The 13764-nt window shown below is 44.3% G+C and overlaps 2 protein-coding genes across 3 annotated transcripts in view; both read right to left on the reverse strand.

Annotated features, from left to right (window-relative positions):
* EFNA5 (ephrin A5) overlaps window positions 1-13764 on the reverse strand; it is a 583129-nt gene that overhangs the window by 478646 nt on the left and 90719 nt on the right. The window lies entirely within an intron of this gene.
* Window positions 3494-5259, reverse strand: LOC138665220 (uncharacterized). The gene is made up of 2 exons (XM_069752511.1): window positions 4578-5259; window positions 3494-4104 (listed from the first exon to the last, which is right to left on the reverse strand). The coding sequence occupies exons 1-2, from the start codon at window positions 4995-4997 to the stop codon at window positions 3577-3579; spliced, it is 948 nt and encodes a 315-aa protein (XP_069608612.1). The 5' UTR covers window positions 4998-5259; the 3' UTR covers window positions 3494-3576.

Here is a 13764-nt window from a genome sequence, read left to right on the forward strand (position 1 = left end):
CGTGTGGTGTCTGAGGGCCTCAGGAAGCGGTTTGGGATAACTCGGACCAAGGCCCAGATTGTTAAAAAATGGGGCGATCTCAAGTCGAAAAGCCCAGAGCGCCTGCAGGAGCTTCGCCAGGAGATTAGCAGAGGTTAGTACTCAGGTACCCAAAAGTATGTTGGACAGCTATGGGACAGTTTGAATGTTGCAGAGCCACTATGTGCCACAGCTATGGGACAGTATGAACGTTGCAGAGCCACTATGTGCCACAGCTATGGGACAGTTTGAACGTTGCAGAGCCACTATGTGCCACAGCTATGGGACAGTTTCTACGTTGCAGAGCCACTATGTGCCACTGCTATGGGACAGTTTGAATGTTGCAGAGCCACTATGTGCCACTGCTATGGGACAGTTTGAACGTTGCAGAGCCACTATGTGCCACAGCTATGGGACAGTTTGAACGTTGCAGAGCCACTATGTGCCACAGCTATGGGACAGTTTCTACGTTGCAGAGCCACTATGTGCCACTGCTATGGGACAGTTTGAATGTTGCAGAGCCACTATGTGCCACAGCTATGGGACAGTTTCTACGTTGCAGAGCCACTATGTGCCACTGCTATGGGACAGTTTGAATGTTGCAGAGCCACTATGTGCCACAGCTATGGGACAGTTTGAATGTTGCAGAGCCACTATGTGCCACAGCTATGGGACAGTTTGAACGTTGCAGAGCCACTATGTGCCACTGCTATGGGACAGTTTGAACGTTGCAGAGCCACTATGTGCCACAGCTATGGGACAGTTTCTACGTTGCAGAGCCACTATGTGCCACTGCTATGGGACAGTTTGAATGTTGCAGACCCACTATGTGCCACAGCTATGGGACAGTTTGAATGTTGCAGAGCCACTATGTGCCACAGCTATGGGACAGTTTGAATGTTGCAGAGCCACTATGTGCCACAGCTATGGGACAGTTTGAATGTTGCAGAGCCACTATGTGCCACAGCTATGGGACAGTTTCTACGTTGCAGAGCCACTATGTGCCACTGCTATGGGACAGTTTGAACGTTGCAGAGCCACTATGTGCCACTGCTATGGGACAGTTTGAACGTTGCAGAGCCACTATGTGCCACAGCTATGGGACAGTTTCTACGTTGCAGAGCCACTATGTGCCACTGCTATGGGACAGTTTGAATGTTGCAGAGCCACTATGTGCCACAGCTATGGGACAGTTTGAATGTTGCAGAGCCACTATGTGCCACAGCTATGGGACAGTTTGAATGTTGCAGAGCCACTATGTGCCACAGCTATGGGACAGTTTCTACGTTGCAGAGCCACTATGTGCCACTGCTATGGGACAGTTTGAACGTTGCAGAGCCACTATGTGCCACTGCTATGGGACAGTTTGAACGTTGCAGAGCCACTATGTGCCACAGCTATGGGACAGTTTCTACGTTGCAGAGCCACTATGTGCCACTGCTATGGGACAGTTTGAATGTTGCAGAGCCACTATGTGCCACAGCTATGGGACAGTTTGAATGTTGCAGAGCCACTATGTGCCACAGCTATGGGACAGTTTGAACGTTGCAGAGCCACTATGTGCCACAGCTATGGGACAGTATGAACGGTGAAAAGTACTATGTGGCACAGCTAACTGCTGACCGAACTTTTTTTTTCCTTCACAGAGGCAAAGAGACAGCGCCGCCGTAGACACGAGGCATCACACACCGCCTCTGAAGTCCCAGAGCCCTCCGGGTCAAAGACAACTGATCCTAGTAGGTTCCCACAATAATGTGATTTGGGTTTGGTTGCAGGTCCCCTCCTCCCCCCCCCCCCCCGGCAGCCAGTGTTGCCATATATGCTGACAGACCTTTTTTTTTTTTTTTTCCCTTCACAGAGGCAAAGACACAGCACCACCGCCGCCACGAGGCATCCCGCCCAGCCTCTTCTGGCTCTGTGCCCTCCGGGTCAACTCCTCCAGATCCTAGTAGGTTCCCACAAAAATGTTATTTGGATTTTGTTTCTGGTCCCCTTCCCCCCCCCGGCAGCCAGTGTGGCCATATATGCTAACAGACCTTTTTCAAAAATTTTTTTTTTTTTTTTTTTTCTTCACAGAGGCAAAGACACAGCACCGCCGCCGCCACGAGGCATCCCGCCCAGCCTCTTCTGGCTCTGTGCCCTCAGGGTCCAATGTCCCGGAGCCCTCCGGGTCAACTCCTCCAGATCCTAGTAGGTTCCCACAAAAATGTTATTTGGATTTTGTTTCTGGTCCCCTTCCCCCCCCCGGCAGCCAGTGTGGCCATATATGCTAACAGACCTTTTTCAAAAATTTTTTTTTTTTTTTTTTTTCTTCACAGAGGCAAAGACACAGCACCGCCGCCGCCACGAGGCATCCCGCCCAGCCTCTTCTGGCTCTGTGCCCTCAGGGTCCAATGTCCCGGAGCCCTCCGGGTCAACTCCTCCAGATCCTAGTAGGTTCCCACAAAAATGTTATTTGGATTTTGTTTCTGGTCCCCTTCCCCCCCCCCGGCAGCCAGTGTGGCCATATATGCTAACAGACCTTTTTCAAAAATTTTTTTTTTTTTTTTTTCTTCACAGAGGCAAAGACACAGCACCGCCGCCGCCACGAGGCATCCCGCCCAGCCTCTTCTGGCTCTGTGCCCTCAGGGTCCAATGTCCCGGAGCCCTCCGGGTCAACTCCTCCAGATCCTAGTAGGTTCCCACAAAAATGTTATTTGGATTTTGTTTCTGGTCCCCTTCCCCCCCCCGGCAGCCAGTGTGGCCATATATGCTAACAGACCTTTTTCAAAAATGTTTTTTTTTTTTTTTTTTCTTCACAGAGGCAAAGACACAGCACCGCCGCCGCCACGAGGCATCCCGCCCAGCCTCTTCTGGCTCTGTGCCCTCAGGGTCCAATGTCCCGGAGCCCTCCGGGTCAACTCCTCCAGATCCTAGTAGGTTCCCACAAAAATGTTATTTGGATTTTGTTTCTGGTCCCCTTCCCCCCCCCCGGCAGCCAGTGTTGCCATATATGCTAACAGAACTTTTAAAAAAATTTTTTTTTTTTTTTTTTCTTCACAGAGTCAAAGACACAGCACCACCGCCGCCACGAGGCATCCCCCCCCCCCCTTTGCTTATTTTTTTTATTTTTTTTCATTCACAGAAGCAAAGACACATCGGGAGACTACAGTGTTATTAATGTTATGTTTTTTGACCCACAGCTCTCGTCACTGTCAACAAAGAGGATATTGAAGCCGGCATAGACAAGTTACTCCACACTATGGCACATATTCAGGAGCAGCACAATGTGGCAATGGAGGAGCTGCAGAAGCTGCGGGACATGTGCCAGCAGTTGTAGGCGGGCCAATAATCCATTTTTTGTTGTTCCAATTAAAAGATTTAGTTAAACTTTCATTCGATTTTTTTTTTTTAGTTAACTGTACATGAATTTGTTACGTTAATTTGTTCCCTCATACAGTGCTGTGATTGAGACACACCAATCAAAAAGTAGTGATAGAATGTATAATAAAAGCTTTTATTTCAAACATTATTTTAACAAGACAAAAAAAAAAAAGGGATGTAAAAGTAGTTAGGAAATCACAAATTATGATACGACGATTGTTCCGGCTGAAAATTTTGGTGCCTGATGGGCGAAGCCATATGTAAAGGTATTGGTGTGTAGGAGTTATTAGGGGGTGGCTGGCCGAAGTGGGAAACGTGAGGATTGTGTCGCATCGATGTCTGACCCTGTGACCAACCATTGAAATTTGATGGCTCTGTCCGCTGTATTGGCCGGGAAGAGACCAAACAAGTGTTCTTGTCCAAATCGCCATCAGTACCCTTGTTTACTGCTTCCAGAATCAGACGCTCTGCTAGTATTCTTTGGTTGTCGTCCATTTTTGCCAGTTTGTCAACCACATAGTGTCCAAACCCCTCTAACGCAGGGCTAACATTTCTTGTCAACACCTTCTTTGCCAGGCTCAATAGTTCATTTGAGGCGTCTGAGGTGGCTTTCCGTTTTCTTTGAACTTGCCTCGATTGACTCCTGGCAGGTGCAGCCTCCACTAGATCTGTTGTTGTGCAGTCCTGTGAACAGTCAAGTGTACTCTCCTGCGCACTGTCATCCTGGGGGGGGGAAAAAAAAAAAAGTTATGAACCCGGCAACAAAAAGTAGTACCACCATAACCGCATCCAAACTATATATTCGTAGTAGGTAACAAAAAGATTATAATATATTTGATGCTTAGTAATATTCTTTAACCCTCCCTTTTATTGAATACTTTGAACTACACTGTTCTGACTGCTATGGGAACCTGACCAATATTTAATAGTCTAAATAGTCTCAACAAGAGTACATCGGCAGCTTGACGCGATACTATTTTCTATATTGCTTCGATGGTATGGTTTACATATATCTCCATTTCATACATATTACGTTCCCCTTATAATTCTTGACTGCAACAGGGTTACTTATGTGTACATGTTTTTGTAACAACTTTAAACTGATGTGATAATCAGAAGTATAAAACCTAAAATGCAGAGAAAAATTATGTAATTATAGGACACATTGGTGAACTTTCGTCCAAAGAGCTACTTACTTGTTGCCCTTGTGACTCCTGCTCGGCGTGGTTCTCCGAAACTATTGGTTCCACAGGTGCCAACAATCGAAGACACGTTGAAGTCCGTGGCACCTCTTGGTCCCTCAGAAAATTAAGATGCTCAAAATACCACAGTTTGGGAACATAAACTTCTTCAGTGGAAGCTCCGGACCTTGTAGTCTGAAGAACCTTGTTCAGCTCCTTCCTCCAGACCGTGCGGAGCGCCTGGATTTTCTTTTTAATAACTGCTTCGTTAGCTGCCTCATCTGGTGCCTGACGATTGTAAAGCTCAATGAGCTGTAAGTAACCCTCCCTCCTCTTTTCCCTGTTACAATACTCAGGAGATTTTATTTTCCAGAGGCAGGGAAAAGACTGATAAATCTCGATGAAATCCCGGATGAACTCCACACGATTTGACATCTAAAAAGTAATTAAAAAAAAAAATTACATGGTTGACAAAGCGTCCTATTAACAATACTTTTGCCAGTGTGCCAAACGCTTAACAACAGCAGCCACACAAAGCGCTCATGCCTACCATCGCTTCTTCCATCTGCCGCGCCTATAGTCCACCATAACCCAAAACAGTGTACCGCCCGCTTCCCTACAGCAGCCACACAAAGCGCTCATGGTGACCATACATTGTACCATCTGCCACGCTCTAACTCAACAGACACAACCGGTCATAAGCAGTCACAACAGCGTACCATCCGCATCGCTTCAGCGGTGGAACGAAGCGGTCATGCCGAACAAACTGAGTTCCATCTACCACGCTGTAGCCCACCAGTCACGACCAGTCACAACAGCGTACCATCCGCATCGCTTCTTCAATCTGCCGCGCCTATAGTCCACCATAACCCAAAACAGTGTACCGCCCGCTTCCCTACAGCAGCCACACAAAGCGCTCATGGTGACCATACATTGTACCATCTGCCACGCTGTAGCGCAACAGACACAACCGGTCATAAGCAGTCACAACAGCGTACCATCCGCATCGCTTCAGCGGTGGAACGAAGCGGTCATGCCGAACAAACTGAGTTCCATCTACCACGCTGTAGCCCACCAGTCACGACCAGTCACAACAGCGTACCATCCGCATCGCTTCTTCAATCTGCCGCGCCTATAGTCCACCATAACCCAAAACATTGTACCGCCCGCTTCCCTACAGCAGCCACACAAAGCGCTCATGGTGACCATACATTGTACCATCTGCCACGCTGTAGCGCAACAGACACAACCGGTCATAAGCAGTCACAACAGCGTACCATCCGCATCGCTTCAGCGGTGGAACGAAGCGGTCATGCCGAACAAACTGAGTTCCATCTACCACGCTGTAGCCCACCAGTCACGACCAGTCACAACAGCGTACCATCCGCATCGCTTCTTCCATCTGCCGCGCCTATAGTCCACCATAACCCAAAACAGTGTACCGCCCGCTTCCTTACAGCAGCCACACAAAGCGCTCATGGTGACCATACATTGTGCCATCTGCCACGCTCTAGCTCATCACACACAACCGGTCATAAGCAGTCACACCAGCGTACCATCCGCATCGCTTCAGCGGTGGAACGAAGCGGTCATGCCGAACAAACTGAGTTCCATCTACCACGCTGTAGCCCACCAGTCACGACCAGTCACGACCAGTCACAACAGCGTACCATCCGCATCGCTTCTTCAATGTGCCGCGCCTATAGTCCACCATAACCCAAAACAGTGTACCGCCCGCTTCCCTACAGCAGCCACACAAAGCGCTCATGGTGACCATACATTGTACCATCTGCCACGCTGTAGCGCAACAGACACAACCGGTCATAAGCAGTCACAACAGCGTACCATCCGCATCGCTTCAGCGGTGGAACGAAGCGGTCATGCCGAACAAACTGAGTTCCATCTACCACGCTGTAGCCCACCAGTCACGACCAGTCACAACAGCGTACCATCCGCATCGCTTCTTCAATCTGCCGCGCCTATAGTCCACCATAACCCAAAACAGTGTACCGCCCGCTTCCCTACAGCAGCCACACAAAGCGCTCATGGTGACCATACATTGTACCATCTGCCACGCTGTAGCGCAACAGACACAACCGGTCATAAGCAGTCACAACAGCGTACCATCCGCATCGCTTCAGCGGTGGAACGAAGCGGTCATGCCGAACAAACTGAGTTCCATCTACCACGCTGTAGCCCACCAGTCACGACCAGTCACAACAGCGTACCATCCGCATCGCTTCTTCCATCTGCCGCGCCTATAGTCCACCATAACCCAAAACAGTGTACCGCCCGCTTCCTTACAGCAGCCACACAAAGCGCTCATGGTGACCATACATTGTGCCATCTGCCACGCTCTAGCTCATCACACACAACCGGTCATAAGCAGTCACACCAGCGTACCATCCGCATCGCTTCAGCGGTGGAACGAAGCGGTCATGCCGAACAAACTGAGTTCCATCTACCACGCTGTAGCCCACCAGTCACAACCAAGCACAACAGCGTACCATCTGCCACATTGTAGCCCTCCAGTCACAACAGTGTACCATCCACTTCGCTTCAGTGGTGGAACGAAGCACTCATGCCGTCCATACAGCGTTCCATCCACCACGCCCAAGCGGTTTACATACCTCGAAGCAGCGGTGCAAAGCGTGGTATATTCAGCGAGGTACAAAATTCCGATGTCCAGGTCCACCAAGTGTCCAAGTACGAAGTGAAGAAAGGAAATTTTGAAAGCAGTGAAGTGGCATTGGGAACAATAGCGCTCAGGTGACAAATTTTCCAACCAATTGTGTGCACAGAACCTTTGGCCTATCACCACACTAACTAGTGGCACAACACGCCCCTTGTGAACAACGTCACGCACAGATTATGCAAAATTTGCTCTGAATCGTCGTGTGTGACACGACCGTACGACTGTCCCATACGACTTCTACATCGCAAATACGTCATGAATTTATCGCTTCAGCGTCGTGCATCGTGTAGTGTGACCGCAGTCTACGATGTTTGAAACGATAATTAAGCGACGATGCAACGTCACAAATCGTGCCGTCGTAGCGATCTAAATTGCACTGTGTGACGGTACCTTAAGACAAGAGCTTGATTGTTCTAAAAGATTCTGAAAGGTTTTCTTGATATGAGTCAAGGGGAATCAGATCAAATCTTTTCAGCCATGTGGTACTGATTCAGATTTTGGCAGGACATGTCAGCATAATATTAACGAAATGTAAGTATAAACTCCTGTAGAATGGAAAAAACTCCTTTGTTCTGTTTTCAGTTGAATTTACCTTTTGAAGTAACAAAAAAACAAATATTAAAACAAGTAAAACAATGAGCACAATAAATGATGCCGTGCACAATGGTCAGAACAATGGCAACATGCAGTAGGTTTTTTTCTTGTATTATTTCTTCTACTACAGATCACAGTTGTACCGAGATAAAGTATATTAATATAGTTATGCTAATACAATTGTTATTATTCATTTACCAAGTTTTTCTTTTTAAGCGACCCCTTAAGATATTCCTAATGCTGATCAGCTGTTCAGAGGCCCAGATACACTTCAACTTTTGGAGTTGATCCACTATTATGAATGTGATGTTTCTGGTCATCTTTAGAGATGCAATGACCATTCATGCCTTTACAGCCGTTCAAACAATGATTTGGAACAAGCATAAGCAGCAGTACAGTAAGCTCTGTACTATATATAGGGCAGCATGGTGGCTCAGTGGATAGCACTGTAGTAATATATATATATATATATGTATATGAAGCACGGTGGCTCAGTGGTTAGTACTGTTGCTTTGCAGCGCTGGGGTCCTGGGTTAAAATCCCACCAAGGACAACATCTGCAAGGAGTTTGTATGTTCTCCCTGTGTTTGCGTTGGTTTGCTACAGATTCACGGGATTCCTCTCACACTCAAAAGACATACTGATCGGGAATGTAGAGTGTGAGCCCCATCGGGGACAGCGATGCTGAGGTTTGTAAAGCGCTGTGGAATAATTGGTGCTATATAAGTGAATAAACTAAAAGAAAAATAGACTGATGAACTATCTGGTTGAGAGAGGCTGCCAGAAGCTATTTTGGAGCTCCTACTTGCCAACACAACATCTGTGTCATTTGCAACACTGGTGTCTTTATGTGGCAGAGGTGCTCTCAGCCCTCTATGTCCCGAATGACTAGCAGTGAATGCAGGCTCTGCACCTCACATAGCTACACCCCAGCACCTAGCTCTGCTTCCCAATTCAAGGAGCACATATCACTTTTACTTTATCAGCTGAATGTAGAACCAAAAGACTGTGTTGGATCCATTGTGATCTGTTCACTTCCAGATTCATTAATTTGTTTAATAGAAAATAGACACAAATATGGACACAATTTCCCATGTCCCCTCTATAATTTGTAAAGCGCTGCGGAATATGTTGGCGCTATATAAATAAAAATTATTATTATTATTATTATACACACCAGCATCTACATAATGCCTGTATCTTATTAATGTGCGTCCCTTACAGCAGCGGTGGGGAATATTTTTTCTGCCAAGGGCCATTTGGATCTTTATACCATCCTCCAAGGGCCGTACAAACTCTGCCCACAAAGTACATCCTGACTCTGGCACTGGTGTCAGGACGTAATCCTTCATTGCATGCCCTTCAGTGCTCCGTAGTGAACGCTGCATGTGTGTGCTAACACAGCAAGAAGAAATTAATGAGCTGGTGGCAATCAAAATACAGCTCCCTGCCCAAGAATGCGGGTCCCTGAGAATCTACTCGGGGGGCCTGATTAAAGGTCATCGAGGGGCGTAAATGGCCCTGGGGCCTGAGGTTCCCCACCCCTGCCTTACAGTAACGTTACAATTAGCAGCACGCTACATTTAACCTGGAATAGACCAACTGTTGGTACCAACCACCATGTGTCGTACTTAAATCATTCATATATTACAGATTTGCTAGTAAAATAACACAGCATGGGTTATTTGTCATTTTCTGTCGTGTGAGTTGCCGCAAATTGTAGAAAAATTAATAAGAAATTTTTGTGATGAAGAAAAGACCAAAAAATGAAATGTATTAAAGCAAAGCTGGAGTAAAGGTACTGTTAGGAACATCGTTCATTTATAAGATCATTCAATTCCTCTTTTTTTCTTGCTTCATACATAGTGCTATCTTTACTGGTAGGAAAAGACAATATCAATAGAGATAGGCAACACTAAACAACTGACCATACTAACAAAATATTATTCGATTCTGATTATTTTTATTTGTTTTTATATATAAAGCCAGATTTCTATACGAATGGAGAAAGAAAACAGACTTGCCACTATAAAGATTTATCAAGAAATGTAATATCTTAAATAATTTAATTATGATATTATTTATTATCTACATTAGACAACTTAAACGCTACCAAGAAATGGTGTTGAGGCCTCACAATTTAACATGAAGAGGAAAACTGGAACATCAATTACGTCTCATCCGGGAATATGGATGAATGCTAAATCTGAGAATATAAAAGACGGCAACATTTGGACTGTACAAGCAGCCCTTGTTGATGCCTATTTTCTAGCTAAAATGCTCCTTTCCAGTCTCAGGTTTAACACTCGCGTCTTTCAGGCTAGCAGTTATTTAGTTGGAGTCAATCAGGCATGTGATTAGAAATAATAACTCAATGAAGCAATGAATTCAAAAAGGTTAGATATTCGCTGAACTGAAAGTGCAGGTTATCCCATTATATATCTTTTATTGAAGGCTTCAAAAGAAAATCACAGAATGTTGCTGTGGAACTAAAAGATGACAGTTACTCTAACTCTATTTCATACCCTCAAGATCAATCCTCCATTCAGACACCATTTCTTCTCTGCTGATTTCAACCACATAAATACTGCATGTAACTTTCTGCTGGACCTGTGCCTTGTACTGAAACTTACCCTGACAGCAAAATAGAATCCCTTACGTCTCATTAAGGGCTCAAACATATTACACAAGCATTTCATATGGCTCCGTCCACCTTTATGCCACTAGAACAACTCAATTAACCATTGACAGAGAAAACAGAATATCAACTATTCTGGATATCTAATGTGTGTTTGTGAAACAATTTTTGAATTTTCAACTAAAGAAGAGTAGCCAGCAGCTTTTTAAAACCTTAATCTATAACATCATGAAAAAATACACCTATTATTCTAAGATAACATTTATGTATTTTATTTTTCATGACTGCCCATGTGGCCTCCAGAAAAAGTAGAAGGTTTGTCTTTCTTTTTCGTGAGACAACCCTATTTACAAAAGTATTTTGGACCATCATAGTTTAGTTTGAATCCAAGTAGATCTACTTTGCCAGGAATGGAATTTTACCCTATTGATAGTAAGGGATTATGTTGTCCTAATTTCAATACTATCACAACATTTAAGGTCAACATCTCCCTGACTTTGGAGACCATTGTGGAGAAGGCAGCAGTAAAGGCAGATGATGTAAAAATAAACACTTTAACTTCTTCAGGCATTCCATCCAAAAGCAGCTGTTAGGAACCAAAATAGTAATCCAAGTAATAAAACATTTACCACATTAGGTGTCTATTCTGTAGTGTTACCATCATTTGGCCCAAAATCAGAGTAATGGCATAGCTTTGCTGCCCTCATATTCCACAACAAATTAAAGCTACTTTGCGTGTATATATTTGTTCAGTATGTCCAGAAACTGATTTTCATGCTCTATAATTTGGCATTCACTCTGTTTGAGAGGTGGTTCCTCTTCAAGAGCAATCTGTGAGGACTGTAAGTGTTGGAACATCCTTTCCCCTCTCTTTCCAGTAAGCATTGCTTTTGCAGGTGTCTAATCTCTTAGCTTCCCGAAACTGAAATCTCCCCCATTTATGGCTGCAGGCAGTGTGACTGAAAGTAGAGCAGAGATACAAAGACCCCTTCTCTACAGATGAGAGAAATCAGTTGCATAGAAACTGAATTTTTTTTTAAAAATTACCAAAATGTCAACATTTCCTGTACATTTTTTTGAGCATCACTGAGTTTACCAAAATAACAGCCTGCTGGCTACAGCCAGAGACTCCTATCCGTCCATCTACGCCACTTCTTCCAGTGACACATGCACAATACTCTTCGGCTCTCCCGTCATCTTCACTTGGCACCGAGTAGGTTTCTAATGTCATGACACATCATGATGTCACAGGCCTACTCAAGCTCCGATGCCACGAGAAGATGCCAGAAGAGCCATAGTTATATTTTAATTACAAAAAAAATAAATAAAATTATTTAAAAAAAAGCATCCGTTGGTAGTCCATGACTTTTTTTGCTCCAAATTCATCAAGCACACGGTTTATGACTTTTAAGCATAATATAATTTTGTTTTAACCTGTTTTGCAAATACGTAGCTCAAAAAGTCACGTTACAGTAAAATGGCCACAAAAAATTGCACCAAAATTTCAGGTATTCATAAAATCCCTGCAGGGGGGGAATGACGCATATTTGTAACACATTTTTGAAAAGTAGCTTACAGTGGAGAGCTAACAAAGAAAGGCTGCAAAATACTAAAATCTAGACAAAAAACAGGTGCAAATACAATAATGAATGGGGCCCAAAATATAAATACCGTAGCCTGGAATTACCCATGTTAAGTCAGACTAATAATACCAAATGTGCGATTTGTTGCCATGGATGTATCACTTTTCTCTTTGTTCAGAAATGACCATTAACAGAACATTTAGGGTAAAGTTTGCAGTGTGAAAAGAGAGTCAAGTTAATTAGGAAAAAATGATGTGTTGTGCCAGGCTACTTAGCAAATTTCTGTTTGTAAGTCTTTAATATTAGTGAATTCTGGATATAATCCAGCAGAGAGTTATTTGTCAGAGATATAGTCATGCATTTCCAGCCTTTATTATGCACCATTCCTTAATTACAGAACCGTGTTAAATCCAAAGCCAGTCATGGAAACAACAGATTCTACTCTAGTAAAAATATATATTGCCGTGGTTCTCCGTCCAACCTGAATTAATGATCAACATGTAGACTAAACGGTTATCACGTCACACCAAGGATAAAACTAAAGCCTCATTCAGAGGTATGTGAATCAGGTAGGTGTTGTATCTTTGATTTTAAAACACAGATAGAACACAACCATTATAGTCTACTGTGCCATTTACATCTCCGTGGTTTCCTGTGAACAATATGTCCATAAAAAAAATCATGGAGACAAGTTCAATTTTTGATCTGAGTATCGGATCAAAATGACCCATGTACACAGACAAGCATATCATTGGAGCAACCCGTGCATAGTCGCTTAGGGGCCCAAGAGGTAAGATGGTACTCCTCCTGAGCAGGTCATATCATCTATATATATAATTGTCTAAGGGTTTTTCCGTCTGTCTGTCTTTCTGTCTGTCTGTCTGTCTGTCTGTCTGTCCTGGAAATCCCGGCTCCCTGATTGGTCGAGGCCGCCAGGCCTCGACCAATCAGAGACCGGCACAGCATCGACGTAGAAATCCCGCGTCTCTGATTGGTCGAGGCCGCCAGGCATAATGGTTGCCATGGCGACGATGTCATAAAGGTTGCCTCGACCAATCAGCGACGGACACAGTCTGCCGCGAATTCTGGAATCATCATTGTCCATATATTACAGGGACATGCATATTCTAGAATACCCGATGCGTTAGAATCGGGCCGCAATCTAGTGTATTATAATGAGCTATTGGACCACAAAGGGCCTATATATTGTTTCTTTTCACCGGTGCCCTCTTCTGACTGTGGACGCTCCTGCGCATACAAGTCTGAGTCCAAGAAGATCACTGATAGCACTCATTATCTGGGTGCTATCCATGTCAAGTGTATTGTTAATAAATTCTGATGGCAAAAACTGCCACCCAGACTATACCCTGTTGAAAATCTGATCCAAAATGCTGATAAATGGTCCGTGTTTTTATGTACGAAAAAATCACTGTCTAAAAAAGGACTAAGGATGCGTACAGAAACAGAAGAGTGAAAAAATGTGTACAACACAATATATCATTATAAATCAATAATAATTTTGCAATTCACATTTTTGACAGTTGTTTTTAGTGGGTTACTCAAAAAAAATGGGCCAGAGAATGTCGTCTACAGAAAGGAAGAGGATTTCTGAAAGATACCCATTTTTAGTTTGGGATTTTTTACATAGACGGTGCATAAACTTAGTCTTAAATGGGGTCTCTCTTGGTTAGA

The sequence above is a fragment of the Ranitomeya imitator genome, chromosome 1 (assembly GCF_032444005.1).
Source record: "Ranitomeya imitator isolate aRanImi1 chromosome 1, aRanImi1.pri, whole genome shotgun sequence".
Taxonomy (NCBI): Eukaryota; Metazoa; Chordata; class Amphibia; order Anura; family Dendrobatidae; genus Ranitomeya; species Ranitomeya imitator.

Excerpts from the sequence above, each read along its gene's own strand:
- LOC138665220 (XM_069752511.1), bottom strand. The coding sequence starts at position 4,997 with ATGTCAAATCGTGTGGAGTTCATCCGGGATTTCATCGAGATTTATCAG. Across the intron at positions 4,105-4,577 it reads AGGAGTCACAAGGGCAACAA|GATGACAGTGCGCAGGAGAG; the intron begins GTAAGTAGCTCT and ends TCCCCCCCCCAG.